This window comes from Trachypithecus francoisi, unplaced genomic scaffold (assembly GCF_009764315.1).
Source record: "Trachypithecus francoisi isolate TF-2019V2 unplaced genomic scaffold, Tfra_2.0 Lachesis_group0, whole genome shotgun sequence".
Classification (NCBI taxonomy): Eukaryota; Metazoa; Chordata; class Mammalia; order Primates; family Cercopithecidae; genus Trachypithecus; species Trachypithecus francoisi.
The window spans coordinates 132,509,467-132,526,638 of NW_022681453.1; the positions used below are offsets into that span (position 1 = coordinate 132,509,467).

The following is a 17,172-nucleotide window of genomic DNA, read 5'->3' on the forward strand; positions in this document are numbered from 1 at the left end:
AGGCACTCATTCTGCCAGGCTACTTTAAGTTTGGGTAAAAGAGAACAAATAAATATTTCTTTTTTTTTTTTTTTTTGAGACGGAGTCTCGCTCTGTCACCCAGGCTGGAGTGCAGTGGCCAGATCTCAGCTCACTGCAAGCTCCACCTCGTGGGTTCCTGCCATTCTCCTGCCTCAGCCTCCCGAGTAGCTGGGACTACAGGCGCCGCCACCTCGCCCGGCTAGTTTTTTGTATTGTTAGTAGAGACGGGGTTTCACTGTGTTAGCCAGGATGGTCTCGATCTCCTGACCTCGTGATCCGCCCGTCTCGGCCTCCCAAAGTGCTGGGATTACAGGCTTGAGCCACCGCACCCGGCCTAAATATTTCAATTGAAATGCCCTGGGAGACCGGGTGCAGTGGCTCAGCACTTTGGGAGGCTGAGACAGGAGGATCGCTTGAGCCCAGGAATTTGAGATTAGCCTGGGCAACATAAGTCTCTACAAAAAACAAAAAATAAATTAAATGCCCTGGTATTCTTTGGACAAGAATTTAAAGTTCTGTTCATCTCTCTCATATTCCTCTTTCTCAGGGTGCTAGGAAAAAAAAAGAACAAACAAAACGCAAACATTTTGTCCCATTTTGTTCCAAATTTGGTCCCATTGGTGATCCAGTCTAAATAGAAATTTTCTGAACCACTTTTGTCAACTATTATTTAGAAAGATACAGCAATAACCAGAAGAGTTTTTGGCTTGAAACCGCTACATAGAATGTCCTCGAAACAAAACTAGGCATTATACAATTACTGGGGATGTCATTCATATCATTTCTATGTGGATGACAGCCCCTTGGTACACAGTATGAATGGTGTCCGCTGGAGTTGTGCAATGCTGCTGTCCTGCATGGAAGCAGTGTAACTTGTCTGTTAATCCCAGAATACGTATAAGCTGTTAAGATAAGCAGATGGTACTGACAGTCCCAGGAATAGTCAAGAACTATTCTGTTCTTGCAAAAAGCTGCTTTTAAACATAGTCCAGAGAACTTGATTTAATCTTATCAATGGCTACCAAAAGGGTTCAGATAATCTAGTGAGGCTGCAATATTTCTGATTTCTAGGTGTCTGTTTTAAAGACAAATCTAAGACCCTAGAAATTCTAGGTTCCTACAGTGCAGTAGAGTGTGATTTGCATAAACAATTCTGTAACATCATTAATCAGGGGAATTTAGGATTCTTCACTTTATCTCTCTCATGCACACCTGTTCCTGCTGGAGATAAATAAACAGAAAGCAACTGCAGCTGCATGGCGGCTTCACTGATTTAAGGAGTATCATTAAGAGCGTCTTTCAAGCTGGGAGTCTTACAGCTTCAAGGGTGTTTCCAATATATAATTCCCGTCACAGTCAATTATCATTATAACATATTTTTAAAAATGAAATCCAGAGGTTTTTCTTAAACAAATGTTTTAAAATTATTAACAAAATCAGCCTTTTAAGCAAGTATATTTTCAAGGACAGGAGAGGATATCCTGAAAAATTTCATCATAGTAACTACTATTATATGTAGGACCCAGCAAATTTGAATGTTTGGCTTCATTTGATGTAAAATAAGAAGGAATGAACTCGTATTTTCCTCTTCCTGTTTTCTTTCTTTTTTTTTTTTCTTTAGACGGAGTCTTTTTCTGTCACCCAGGCTGGAATGTAGTGGCAAGATCTCAGCTCACTGCGACCTCTGCCTCCTGGGTTTAAGGGATTCTCCTGCCTCAGCCTCCCGAGTAGCTGGGACTACAGGCATGCACCCCCACTCCCGGCTAATTTTTGTATTTTTAGTAGAGACGGGGTTTCACCATATTGGCTAGGCTGGTCTCAAACTCCTGACCCCAAGTGATCTGCCCACCTTGGCCTCCCAAAGTGCTGAGATTACAGGCATGAGCCACCGTGCTGGGCCGCTCTTCCCATTTTCTATTGGTCCTTAACCTTTATTGGGTCATGATACTTTTTTTTTTTGAGATGGAGTCTCACTCTGTCTCCCAGGCTGGGGTACAGCTGCGCAATCTCAGCTCACTGCAACCTCTGCCTCCTGGGTTCAAGCAATTATCCTGCCTCAGCCTCCCAAGTAGCTGGGACTACAGGCGCGTGCCACCACACCCGGCTAATTTTGTGTATTTTTAGTAGAGATGGGGTTTCACCGTATTAGCCAGGATGGTCTCGATCTCCTGACCTCATGATCTGCCCACCTCGGACTCCCAAAATGTTGGGATTACAGATGTGAGCCACAGTGTCCGGCCGGGTCATGATACTTTTTAGAATATGATGTAAGATCTGGTGCCTCTTCCAAGAAATGTACTCAGATACATATACACAAACTTTATCATAACATTTCAGGGGTTATTGACGGATAAAATCTATTCATAGACGCTCTAATTTCAAAACCTCAATCTAGAGGCTAGTGTAGGGTGAAAATAAGTTGCAAGAACTCAAAATTAATTCCAGGTTTGAAGAAAAAGTTAGTGGGTTTTATTTAACATTAATTTGAAAACAAGTCACTTTGGAGACAAAATTACTACTTTCAGGAATCATTTTCATTGATGTCTTTAATTTCACAAACCAAATTATATAAAATTAAGTAGTATATATTTCAAACATAATAATTGTGCTCTGTACAATTCAAGGCACACTTGGATTTTTTGTTGGTTTTTTGTTTGCTCTTTAACAACGGAAAACTTATACTCTATTCATTCAAGATTTTTCCATCAGAACTTTCATCATTTTGTTGGGGTTCACAGGTGAAAATATTGTGAAAGTTCATTTCCACCACAATGAAGGATAACATCTTCAGCCCCATTTATTTGCTAACAACTTTATTGAGATACAATTCACATACCATATAATTCACCCACTTAAAATATACAACTCAATGGTTTTTAATATATTGTTATGTGACCATTACCACAATAAGTTTAGACCATTTTCATGAACCATAGAGAAATTCTGTACCTATTAGATGAATCCTGTACTCCCCATTCATCACCCCTAATTCTAGCCTTAGGCAACCACTAATGTATGGGAAGTACTTTTTATAGAGACAGGGTTTTGCTATGTTGCCCAGGCTGGTCTCAAATTTCTGACATCAAACAATCCTCCTGCCTCAGCCTCCCAAAGTGCTGGGATTACAGGTGTGAGCCACTGTGCCTGGTCCTTTATTTCCTTTTATGACTGAATAATAGTCCATTGTATGGATATACCAGATTTATCTATTCATTAGTTAATAGACATTTGAGTTGTATCCAACTTTTGGCCATTATGAATAATTCTGCTATAAATATTTGTGTACAAGTTTTTGTATTAACCAGCTCCTTAATTTTTAACTACACAATGCAAAAAGTAAAAAGAGAAGAACTCTTATAACAAAATTATACAAAATATGTTTTGCAACAATTTTAGATTTTTCAAGATTCAACCATTTCCATATGTAACATCACAGAGGCCTGTCATGACAGGAAACTGGTGTCATTACTCTATCACAGAATTGGGAAATCCTAGGTTAGATGTTCTCTAAGACCCTTCTTACACTAAGTTAACGACTTACTACTTTCTATTATTTCCTCATAAACAGAAGAGGAAAGACCAGAAGAGGAAAGGCTTGCCATACTAATCTGAGTTCCCTGTGCTGGTTTGAAGTACTCAGTTCCCTTACCAATTTCCAACTGTGTTTTTCCTACGACTTTAATGTTTGTTGAGTGTATGTATGATTCATAAGATTTCTGATCAATACTATGTGTGTGACATTGAAAGGAGTCAAAATCAATGTATGACTTAGCTGCATTTGTCATTTATTAACTGATGACACATTTATCCAATGATCAAAACATTTGAGAATCTCAACTTATACCTGAGCCTCTTTCATCAGCGATTATGATACTACATTCACACAAGTTCATGCATTGAATTTATCTGATAAGGACAGATTCAGAGGCATAGGAAGCACCTTCCTAAAGATTTGACCATTAGAGTCGTCACACAGAAGACTCTACTGATTATTTATTTTGCTTTGTATTTCAGAATAATCTTACTTTGGATTTTTGATTTAATTTCACTGAAATTCAGTGAGCATTACCTGATGCTAGCATGTGAGGCATAATCTGGAAGGCTGAATCACAAGTGACTGCTAGGGGAGCCTGCCAAGCTTTGCCATTCTTTCAGGGGAGGGTTTCCCTGAGAAGCCAGTTTTTTTAGATAGTCACTGGGCTCCAATTGGGGAATATCAGGGTTCTGCCTGTAATATTTCTGCAACTTCTCTAGAACTGTGGGCAACCCAACTGTGGAAGCATAGAACATGGGCCCGCCCTTGTGCCTTGGCCATCCATATCCATGTAAATAGACAACATCAATGTGCTCTGGGCTAGCAGCTATCCCTTCTCCCAAGATACGGAATGCTTCATTGATAAGTGAATATAAGCAGCGCTCAAGGATCTCATCCTGGCTAATGGCACGTGGTTCAATGTGATAGGTTTCTCTATACTGTGAGAGGAATTTGGAAAGCCAGGGATCGGGTTTGTGAATCCTACCCAATGGCTTGTCATATTGATACCAACCCTTACCTGTCTTCTGGCCAAATCGTCCTAATTCACAGAGCACATCAGGAATTGGGCAGTATCTCCTATTGCCCCTTTTTCGGGCAGGAGTTCCTGGAGGCAATGTAGGTCCAGTAAGACCTTGCCCCTTTCTAGATTTCCAGCCCACATCCAACCCAGCAAGATCGGACACTCTAAAAGGTCCCATTTTAAAACCAAACTCTTCCAGCACCTGATCTACCTCCTCTGGTTTGCTGCCTTCTTCTAACAAGAAATATGTCTGATTGTAATAAGGATTCAACATTCGATTCCCCACAAATCCAAAACAGTTGCCTACAACGACTCCAATCTTTTTAATCTTTTTTGATAAGTTCATAACAGTGGCAATGGTAGTGGGGGAAGAGTATCGGCTGGGAATAACTTCTAACAACTTCATGACATGAGCTGGCGAAAAGAAGTGGGTGCCAATGACCAAGTGAGGACGATCAGTGGAAGAAGCAATCTCATCAACATCCAGGGCTGAAGTATTAGTGCACAAAAATGCTTCTGGTTTGCACACGGCTGAGAGTTCAGCAAAGACCTGCTTCTTCAGGCTCATTTCCTCAAATACTGCTTCAATGACTAAATCTACATCACTAAGCTCCTTCATAGATGAAGTTAACCTGGGTTTTGGTCCTGACCAAGAGTGGCCAATCTGTTGCATTTTGGAGGCTTCTTTTTCCAAGACAGAGGTTATTATCTTGTTTGCAGTTGCTAGCTGGTTTTTGTCTGAGTCTACAGCAATCACAGGAATCCTGGCCCTTGCAAAAGAAATGACAATGCCTCGGCCCATTGTTCCCAAGCCTGCAGATAAAAATCAAAGGTGAAAAAGAATGATTCAGTGGTATTGGGAACTGAGAAATTATTCACTGGATGGAAGGCTTATGTGACAATGTGGCATTTAAAGAGATCGATTCAAGAAACACAAATGGATTGAATACTAATAAAGACTCTGCACTCTGTTAAGTGTTTCAGAGGATATAAAAATTAGTTGGATTCATACACACAAATAGAAGCTATACAAACTAATAAATGGGTCCAACAGGGTTGTAGGTACATAATTGATATACAAAAATCAAGTATATTTCTATATATTAGCAATAAACAACCTGAATATAAAATTAAAAGAAACAATTCTACTTACAATAGCACCAAAAAGAATACTACACAGGAAGAAATTTAACAAAGAATAGGAGGATCTGTACACTAAAAACTATAAAACATTGTTAATAGAAATTAAATAAGACCAAATAAATGGAAACACATTACATGTTTATGTATCAGACAACTTAATATTGTTAAGGTGGCAATAGTACCCAAATTGATGTGAAGAACCAACACAATTCCTATAAAAATCCCAGCTGGTTTTTTTGCAGAATCAATAAGCTGATCCTAAAATTCACACAGAAATGCAAGAAATCCAGAAGAGCCAAAACAATACTGTAAAAGAACAAAGCTGGAGGATTCACTCTTCCCAATTTCAAATTGTATGACAAAACTATTCAAGGTTGGGTGAGGTGGCTCGTGCCTGTAATCCCAGCACCTCGGGAGGCCAAGGTGAGAGGATCACTTGCAACCAGGAGTTTGAGACCAGCCCGGGCAATATAGTGAGACTCCAACTCTATAAAAAATTAAAAATTAGCCAGGAGGCCAGGTGCGGTGGCTCACCCCTGTAATCCCAGCACTTCGGGAGGCTGAGGCGGGTGGATCACCTGAGGTCAGGATTTCGAGACCAGCCTGACCAACATGGAGAAACCCCATCTCTACTAAAAATACAAAATCAGCTAGGCGTGGTGGTGCATGCCTGTAATCCCCACTACTCAGGAGGCTGAGGCAGGACAATCACTTGAACCCAGGAGGCAGAGGTTGCAGTGAGCTGAGATCGCACCATTGCACTCCAGCCTGGGCAACAAGAGCAAAATTCCATCTCAACAACAACAACGACAAAAATTAGCCAGGCATGATGGTGTGTGCCTACAGTTACAGCTATTTGGGAAGCTGAAGCAGGAGGATATCTTGAGCCCAGGAGTTTGAGGATTGCAGTGAGCTATGATCACACTACTGCACTCCAGCCTATGTGACAGAGTGAGACCCTGTCTCAAAAAAAAAAAAAAGCCTACAGTATATAAGACAGTGTGATCATAGCAAAAGGATAGACACATAGATCAGCAGAATACAACTGACAGCCAAAAGTAAACCCATACAATTATGGCCAATTAATTTTTAACAAGAGCACCAAGAACATTCAATGGAGAAAGTATAGTCTTTTCTTTTTTTTTTCTTTTTGAGACGGAGTCTCGCTCTGTCGCCCAAGCTGGAGTGCAGTGGCCGGATCTCAGCTCACTGCAAGCTCCGCCTCCCGGGTTCACGCCATTCTCCTGCCTTAGCCTCCCGAGTAGCTGGGACTACAGGTGCCCGCCATCTCGCCTGGCTAGTTTTTTGTACTTTTTAGTAGAGACGGGGTTTCACCGTGTTAGCCAGGATGGTCTCGATCTCCTGACCTTGTGATCCACCCGCCTCGGCCTCCCAAAGTGCTGGGATTACAGGCTTGAGCCACCGTGCCTGGCCCAGAAAGTATAGTCTTTTCAACAAGTGATGCTGGGACAACTGGATATCCACATGCAAAAGAATGAAGTTGGACCCTTACCTCACACCATATACAAAACTAACTCAAAATGGATCACAGGCCTAAATGTAAGAGCTAAAACTATAAAATTCTTAGAGGCAGATCTTAGGAGTAAGTCTGATAGATGGATACATCTTTGTGATCTTGAATTAGGCAATGGTTTCTAAGATATGACACCCAAAGCACAAGCAACACATAGGCAATAATCACATGAAAAAATGTTCAACATCAATAGTCATTAAGAGAATGCAAATCAAAACCACAGTGAGATAATGCTTCAAACCCCCTAGGATTGCAATAATGAAAAAGACAGACAATAACAAATTTTGGTGAGGATTTGGGGAAATTAGAACACTGATACATTGCTGGCAAATTTTTTAAATGGTACAGTTGCTGTGAAAAAGAGTTTAGTAGTTACTCAAAATGTTAAACATGGAGTTACTATATGATCCAGCAATTCCACTGATATCTAAATCTCCAAGAGAACTGAAAATATATGTCCACATAAAGCTTGTACATGAATGTTCATTAGCAGCATTATTCAAAATAGCCAAATGCAGCCATAAAAAAGAATAAAATCACACATTTGCAACAACACAGATGCAGCTGGAGGCCATTATCCTAAGCAAATTAGCAGAGAAACAGAAAACCAAATACTGCATGCTCTCACTTATAAGTGTGAGCTAAACACTGGGTACACATGACCCCAAAGATGGGAACAGTAAACACTGGGAATTTCAAAAGGGGGAGTGAGGGAAGACGGAAGGGTTGAAAACCTACCTATCGGGTTCTATGTCCACTACTTGAGTGAACATTAGAAGCCCAAACCTTGGCATCATGCAATATATACACCCATGTAACAAACCTGTACATGTACCCCCGAATCTAAAATAAAAGTAAAAAAAAAAAATTTCAGAAACCCTGAGCTAAGGCTGGATCCAGAAAATTGTGTATATTACATGTACACAGAATGTATACACATCTTTCTTATCTCCTCCCCAAAAGAAATAGATCAGTGGCTATCAGTACTTATTAATTAAATTATTAATTAAATCTTCAACAGAATCAACTGTCTTCCACAGAAATGGAATCTTTCAAAATCTGAGATACAATGAGACATTTTAAAATGAAATCTATTAATTTAGTATAGTTCTCCTGCTTTGTGATTTTCCTGTATCAATGTCACTTGGCATTTTTTAAAGCTTTAAAATATTTTCTTGTAATTTTTGCATTTATACAATAAAAATAAATTTCATCTTCTCACATTAAAAAATTAGCCAAAAAATAAAAGCAATTTGAATGTCCATCAACTGGTGAATGGATACACAAAATGGAGAATATTATTCAGCCATAAAAAGGAATAAAATACGAGGCAGGCAGATCACCTGAGGTCAGGATTTCAAGACCAGCCTGACCAACATGGTGAACCCCATCTCTACTAAAAATACAAAAATTAGCTGGACGTGGTGGTGCACACCTGTAATCCCAGCTTCTTGGAAGGCTGAGGTAGGAGAATCGCTCGAACCTGGGAGGCAGAGGTTGCAGTGAGCTGAGATCACACCATTGCACTCCAGCCTGGGCAACAAGAGCAAAATTCTGTCTCAAAAAAAAAAACAAAAACAAAAACAAAAGAATAAAATAATGATACATGCTATAACATGAATGAATCCTGAAAGCATTATGCTAAGTTAAAGAAGCTGGGGCCAGGCGTGGTGGCTCATGCCTGCAATCCCAGCACTTTAGGAGGCCAAGGCGCAAGGATCATTTGAGCTCAGGAGTTCAAGACCAGCCTGGCCAACATGGCAAAACCCTGTCTCTACCAGAAATGCAACAAATTAGCCAGGTGTGGTGGCATATGCCTATAGCCCCAGCTCCTCAGGAGGCTGAGGTGGGAGGATTGCTTGGACTCAGGAGGCAGTGGTTGCAATGAGTTGAGATTTTGCCACTACACTCTAGCCTGGGTGACAGAGTGACACCCCATCTCGAAAAAAAAAAAAAAGCCAGACACAAAAGGCTACATATTATACATATTGTATGGTTCCATTTATATGAAATGTCCAGAATAGGCAAATCTATAGAGACAGAAAGTAGATTCATGGTTGCCAAGGGCTGGAGGGAAGGGTGACGGAGAGCGACTATTGATGGGTAGAGGATTTCTTCGGGGAGTGATGAGAATGTTCTAAAATTGATGTGACAATGGTTGCATAAACTCTGTTAGTATCTAACAACCATTGAATTGTATTCTTTTCTGGTGATACTCTTACTATGCATTGTCTTATTTTTAAAAATTGTGGCAAAATACATATACGATTTACCATCATGACCATTTTTAAGTGCACAGTTCAGTGGCATTAAATACATTCACAATGTGTACAACCATCATCAAAACTCTTCAAATTGCAAAGCTGAAACTCTGTATAGCTTTCAGCTTTGATGAAATGATAACTCCCTATTTTCCCTCTCCCCAGCCCTGGCCAACCATTCTATTTTCTATATCTGTGAATCTGACTACTCCAGGTACCTCATATAAGTGGAATTATGCAGTATTTGATCTTTTATGCTTGGCTTATTTCACTTAGCAGTATGTCCTCATGGTTCACCCATGCTGTAACACGTGTCACAATTTTCTTCCTTTTTAAGGCTGGATAATATTCCATTGTATGCATATACCAAATTTTATTTACCCATTCATCCTTCAATGGACACTTGGGTTGCTTGTACTGTTGGGCTATTGTGAATGATGCTGTTATGAACATGAGTGTATAAATATCTATTTGAGTCCCTGCTTTCAATTCTTTTTTTGTTTGTTTGTTTCAGATGGAGCCTCTCTCTGTCACCCAGGCTGGAGTGCAGTGATGTGATCTCGGATCACTGCAACCTCCACCTCCTGGATTCGAGCGATTCTCCTGCCTCAGCCTCCCAAGTAGCAGGGATTACAGGTATGCACCACCACGTCCAGCTAATTTTTGTATTCTTAGTAGAGATGGGGTTTCACCATGTTGGTCAGGCTGGTCCCGAATTCCTGACCTCAAGTGATCCACCCGCCTTGGCCTCCCAAAGTGCTGGGATTACAGGCATGAGCCACTATGCCCAGTCCCTGCTTTCATTTCTTTGGGGTAAACATCCAGAAGTGGAATTGCTGGATCATATGGCACTTTTTACCTTTTAGAACTGTCATGCTGTTGTCCATAGCAGCTGTACCATTTTATTATTTATTTATTTATTTTTTGAGATGGAGTCCTGCTCTGTCACCCAGACTGGAGTGCAGTGGTGTGATCTCAGCTCACTGCAACCTCCGCCTCCTGAGTTCAAGTGATTCTCATGCCTCAGCCTCTGAAGTAGCTGGGATTACAGGCACCTGCCACCATGCCTGGCTAATTGTTTTTTGTATTTTTACTAGAGACAGGGTTTCATCATATTGGCCAGGCTGGTCTCAAATTCCTGACCTCAGGTGATCCACCCACGTCGGCCCCACAAAGTGCTGGGATTACAGGCGTGAGCCACTGTGCCCAGTTGCAGCTGTACCGTTTCACATTAAATCGCTTTAAAAGGGTGATTTTTGGCCTGGTGCAGTGGTTCATGCCTGTAATCCCAGCACTTTGAGAAGCTGAGGCAGGTGGATCACTTGAGGCCAAGAGTTTGAGACCAGACTGGCCAACATGGCGACACCCCATCTCTACTAAAAATACAAAAATTAGCCGGGCATAGTGGCACATGCCTATAGTCCCAGCTACTCAGGAGACCGAGGTACAAAGAATCACTTGAAACTGGAAGGTGGAGATTGCAGTGAGCTGAGATTGTGCCACTGCACTCCAGCCTGGGCAATACAGCAAGAACCTGTCTTCAAAAAAAAAATTAAAATAAATAAATACATACATAAATAAAAGGGTGAATTTTATATATGAGTTACATTTCAATTAAACTGTTATATAAAAAAAAAAACCTGAAGAGCATCAACCTTCTGGGAGCTTCTGATCTAGCAGTGGAAAGAGGAGTTCACAAATATCCATTCCATATGGTAAAGTAAATGATGTGAAAAGTTCAAATTTCTTTGATTCAAAGGGAAAAAATTATCTTCAGTTGGATGAATCAAGAAAAGCTTCAAGACAAAGACATTTGAAATGGACCTTAAAGGCAGATTAGACTGTAATAGGTAAAATTCAGGACATTGAACCATCCAGGTCAAGGAAGGGAGAAACATATGGAGAAATATTTTAAGCAAAGGCAAGAAAAAAATGGAAAATGAAGAAAAATTATTTGATGAAAAATATGTTATTTGTTTCCAACACTAATTCCTTTTCCTCCTGGCACACAGAAGACTGTACTTTCTAGATTCCTGGCATCCTGTTAGGGCCCGTGAGTAACTGTGATCAGTGAAATATTATGGTGGTGACTGGGGGCAATGTGGGTTCTCAGACTGACTCCTAAAGTCTCCCACAAGACCCTCCATAGATACGCAGATGTAGAGAATGCAGAGAACGACTCCAAGGCCTTGAAGAAGGCCTAAAGTAGGTGATGGGGTAAACTGTGGCCTGTAGGTCAAACCCTACCCACTGCTGATTTTTGCACTGCCTGCAGACAAAAACATGTTTTTACAGTTTTAAATAAAAAACTTAAAAAGCACCGTTTTGTGACACATGAAAAATTTTTTCACATTCAAAATTCAGTGTCCATAAATAAAATTTTATTGGAATACAAGGCTAATTTGTTTCCATATTGTCTATGGCTGGGTTTTTGTTTTGTTTTGTATTTTGTTTGTTTTTAGAGATAGGGTCTTGCGCAATAAAAAATGATAAAGGGGATATCACCACCGACCCCACAGAAATACAAACAACCATCAGAGAATACTATAAATGCCTCTACGCAAATCGACTAGAAAATCTAGAAGAAATGGATAATTTCCTGGACACTTACACTCTCCCAAGACTGAACCAGGAAGAAGTTGAAACCTGAATAGACCAATAACAGGCTCTGAAATTGAGGCAACAATTAATAGCCTACCCACGAAAAAAAGTCCAGGACCAGATGGATTCACAGCTGAATTCTACCAGAGGTACAAGGAGGAGCTGGTACCATTCCTTCTGAAACTATTCCAATCAATAGAAAAAGAGGGAATCCTCCCTAACTCATTTTATGAGGCCAACATCATCCTGATACCAAAGCCTGGCAGAGACACAACAAAAAAAGAGAATTTTAGACCAATATCCCTGATGAACATCGATGCAAAAATTCTCAATAAAATACTGGCAAACCGGATTCAGCAGCACATCAAAAAGCTTATCCACCATGATCAAGTGGGCTTCATCCCTGGGATGCAAGGCTGGTTCAACATTCGCAAATCAATAAACGTAATCCAGCATATAAACAGAACCAAAGACAAGAACCACATGATTATCTCAATAGATGCAGAAAAGGCTTTTGACAAAATTCAACAGCCCTTTATGCTAAAAACGCTCAATAAATTCGGTATTGATGGAACGTACCTCAAAATAATAAGAGCTATTTACGACAAACCCACAGCTAATATCATACTGAATGGGCAAAAACTGGAAAAATTCCCTTTGAAAACTGGCACAAGACAGGGATGCCCTCTCTCACCACTCCTATTCAACATAGTGTTGGAAGTTCTGGCTAGGGCAATCAGGCAAGAGAAAGAAATCAAGGGTATCCAGTTAGGAAAAGAAGAAGTCAAATTGTCCCTGTTTGCAGATGACATGATTGTATATTTAGAAAAACCCATCGTCTCAGCCCAAAATCTCCTTAAGCTGATAAGCAACTTCAGCAAAGTCTCAGGATACAAAATTAATGTGCAAAAATCACAAGCATTCTTATACACCAGTAACAGACAAGCAGAGAGCCAAGTCAGGAATGAACTTCCATTCACAATTGCTTCAAAGAGAATAAAATACCTAGGAATCCAGCTTACAAGGGATGTAAAGGACCTCTTCAAGGAGAACTACAAACCACTGCTCAGTGAAATCAAAGAGGACACAAACAAATGGAAGAACATACCATGCTCATGGATAGGAAGAATCAATATCGTGAAAATGGCCATACTGCCCAAGGTTATTTATAGATTCAATGCCATCCCCATCAAGCTACCAATGAGTTTCTTCACAGAAGTGGAAAAAACGGCTTTAAAGTTCATATGGAACCAAAAAAGAGCCCGCATTGCCAAGACAATCCTAGGTCAAAAGGACAAAGCTGGAGGCGTCACGCTACCTGACTTCAAACTATACTACAAGGCTACAGTAACCAAAACAGCATGGTACTGGTACCACAACAGAGAAATAGACCAGTGGAACAGAACAGAGTCCTCAGAAATAATACCACACATCTACAGCCATCTGATCTTTGACAAACCTGACAAAAACAAGAAATGGGGAAAGGATTCCCTATTTAATAAATGGTGCTGGGAAAATTGGCTAGCCACAAGTAGAAAGCTGAAACTGGATCCTTTCCTTACCCCTTATACGAAAATTAATTCAAGATGGATTAGAGACTTAAATGTTAGACCTAATACCATAAAAACCCTAGAAGAAAATCTAGGTAGTACCATTCAGGACATAGGCATGGGCAAGGACTTCATGTCTAAAACACCAAAAGCAACGGCAGTAAAAGCCAAAATTGACAAATGGGATCTCATTAAACTAAAGAGCTTTTGCACAGCAAAAGAAACTACCATCAGAGTGAACAGGCAACCTACAGAATGGGAGAAAATTTTTGCAACCTACTCATCTGACAAAGGGCTAATATCCAGAATCTACAAAGAACTCAAACAAATATACAAGAAAAAAACAAACAACCCCATCAAAAAGTGGGGAAAGGATATGAACAGACATTTCTCAAAAGAAGACATCCATACAGCCAACAGACACATGAAAAAATGCTCATCATCACTCGCCATCAGAGAAATGCAAATCAAAACCACAATGAGATACCATCTCACACCAGTTAGAATGGCAATCATTAAGAAGTCAGGAAACAATAGATGTTGGAGAGGATGTGGAGAAATAGGAACACTTTTACACTGTTGGTGGGATTGTAAACTAGTTCAACCATTATGGAAAACAGTATGGCGATTCCTCAAGGATCTAGAACTAGATGTACCATATGACCCAGCCATCCCACTACTGGGTATATACCCAAAGGATTATAAATTACTCTACTACAAAGACACATGCACACGTATGTTTATTGCGGCACTATTCACAATAGCAAAGACTTGGAATCAACCCAAATGTCCATCTGTGACAGACTGGATTAAGAAAATGTGGCACATATACACCACGGAATACTATGCAGCCATCAAAAAGGATGAGTTTGCGTCCTTTGTAGGGACATGGATGCAGCTGGAAACCATCATTCTTAGCAAACTATCACAAGAAGAGAAAACCAAACACCGCATGTTCTCACTCATAGGTGGGAACTGAACAATGAGATCACTTGGACTCGGGAAGGGGAACATCACACACTGGGGCCTATCATGGGGAGGGGGGAGGAGGGAGGGATTGCATTGGGGAGTTATACATGATATAAACGTTATGCACATGTACCCTAGAACTTAAAGTATAATAAAAAATAAAAAAAGAAAAAAAAGAGATAGGGTCTTGCTCTGTTGACCAAGATGGAGTACAGTGGTGGCATCATGGCTTACTGCAGCCTCTATGTCCTGGGTTCAAGTGATCTTCCTGCCTCGACCTCCCTAGTGGCTGCAATTGAGGCATGTGCCACCACGCCCGGCTCTATGGCTGTTTTTGTGCACAATGGTAGACTTGGGTAGTTGCAACAGAGACTGTATGACCCACAAAGCTTAAAATATTTACCATCTGGAACTTTACAGAAAAACTTTGTTGACCCTTATCATGGAGAATGGCAGAGCCACTAGTGGGAAAAAACCCCAGTCCTAGAATGACCTTATGGAATAAGCATTAAATAAATACTTATTGTGTTAAGCTACTGAGATCGCTGGGTTACCTGTTACAGCAGCAGATGATCTGTTGCCTAACCAGTCCACTGTGGATAAAAAAGCTTTGTGAAAGCCACTTATATATTACTCCTCTATACTTTGTATTTACTAGCATGGAGGATTGGTTTTGAAGATAGGATATATCAGTCATCAGAAATACTGATTTAGTCTATCCAGAACATATTTATTTAATTTTCCAAGTGTATTAAATTACTCAATACTATATAATAAATATATTAAATTATTAAGAACACAGTTTCCCAAATTTATGAACCCCCTGCACTTCTCCCAAGAACAAGCAGACTGAATAACTCTCACTTCTATAGCAACTTGTATCCTAAACTTTAGCTTTGATAAACCTTTTCTACATTAAAAGGTAGAATGTGGGGTTCAAAACTCTGCTAGTTTTGAACCTAGCTCCTAGCTATTAGTTTCAAGCTTCATACAGTTCTCTAATTTTGCCTCACAGATGTATATAGACAGGGACAAGGAGTCCTGCTCCCCTGCCAAATTACTGCATTTGACTGCCATGGAATTGAATTTGATCAGGAACCTCTTCTACTCAGAGAAGTAAATACCAAATAAGGATGTTTTAAATGCTAGTTTTGCAGTTTCTTATCAACTACATTCCCCTGTCCTGACAGGCCTGGGAGCCCGCGTGTGGTGTGAGAATGTGAACTTGCAGGGTTACCAATTGGAACTGCATCTCCTGCGGGCTGAGAAGCCTGGGCCTGGGCTCATGGAAACAAGCAAACAACTGGAATCATCAGGGTGAGGATTTTGTGGGGAGCACAATGGAAGGGCAATGAATCACAGAGTTTTGAGACTTTGGCCTGAGAGTGGCTGAAATGATAATTCCTAAAATTAAAGCTGAATAAGAAGAAAATAAAGATAAGGGGAGCTGGTCGAGTAATGGATGTAGTTGAAATAACCCATTAAGAAAGATATAAGGAAAGATATGAGGTATTGGTGAAGAGTGGGATTTCAGATTTTAGAAGTGAGGAAATATTCAGGGTAGTGACAAGACCTGTAGAGAAGCAATGAGTATGGAATGTGGAAGTGAGGTGAGGTGAATGTCCCTGAGTCTGAGGAGGCAAAAAACTCAGACGCTACAAGCAGGGAATGATTGTCCATAGAGACAATGAGGACAACGAGGATGGCAGCAGGGTTTGGGCCAAAGTGGGTAGCTGTGAGCCAGGAACTAAAGTTTTCAGCAAATGGAGGGGGAGCCATGACAGTAATGAAAAGGGATAGAATGACAAGACTACAGGGCAGGACCACAAAGGACAGTGTCCCATAAAGTGCAATGGTCTGAGAAGTGACCCAGAGGCCCATGGAGTGTGGGAAAAGTGGCAGCATTCCCTGGAGAGGGCAGCAGATGCAAGTCCTCAGGGTAAGCCGGGTTTCAGTCAGGAGGCAGAGGAGGGTCACGGAGTCTTTCAGAGGACACGAGGGAGCAGTAGAAGCCTGCACCACAAAGATGAAATGCAGGGTAGTGTGGCAATACACACGAAGAGGGCAGAAACGTCCAGATCCTCTTACTTTATTTCTATCTATGTGTCTTTTATATATTTATTATGCCCTTTCCAATATTTTTCAAAACAATGTGGATATCGTTTTAAAAAAATACTTCAAACTTTTAAACATTATATGCCAGAAACAAACCTGAAGCCTTTTAAAGAAAGGCTCACAACAAAATTGGGAAATTCTGTCAAACAATGGTTGACAAACACAATACTGATGGACTTACCAGCTTGCTATTACTTGCATTAATTATTCTTGGCTTGAAGGAATTGAAGGGAGAAGAAAGAGGTAAGTGCATAACAACTAGAAATAAATATTGGCATTGCTGAAATATTTAATAGTACAAAAAGAGGAACAATCATAGTTCTTTGTCACTCTACTTATCCATCTTCTTAAAAAATCACAAGCAAGGCTGGACACAAAGGCTCATGCCTGTAATTCCAGCACTTTGGAAGGCCAAGGTGGGC

At 40.4% G+C, this 17,172-nt stretch overlaps 1 protein-coding gene across 1 annotated transcript in view; it reads right to left on the reverse strand.

The window, feature by feature from the left end:
- Positions 1-2,533: 2,533 nt before the first annotated feature.
- Positions 2,534-17,172, reverse strand: part of EHHADH (enoyl-CoA hydratase and 3-hydroxyacyl CoA dehydrogenase) — a 91,224-nt gene continuing 76,585 nt past the window's right edge. Inside the window, exon 7 of the mRNA XM_033211943.1 lies at positions 2,534-5,390. Coding sequence (XP_033067834.1) covers positions 4,129-5,390 — 1,262 coding nt within the window. The 3' untranslated portion in view covers positions 2,534-4,128. The remainder of the gene's footprint in view (positions 5,391-17,172) is intronic.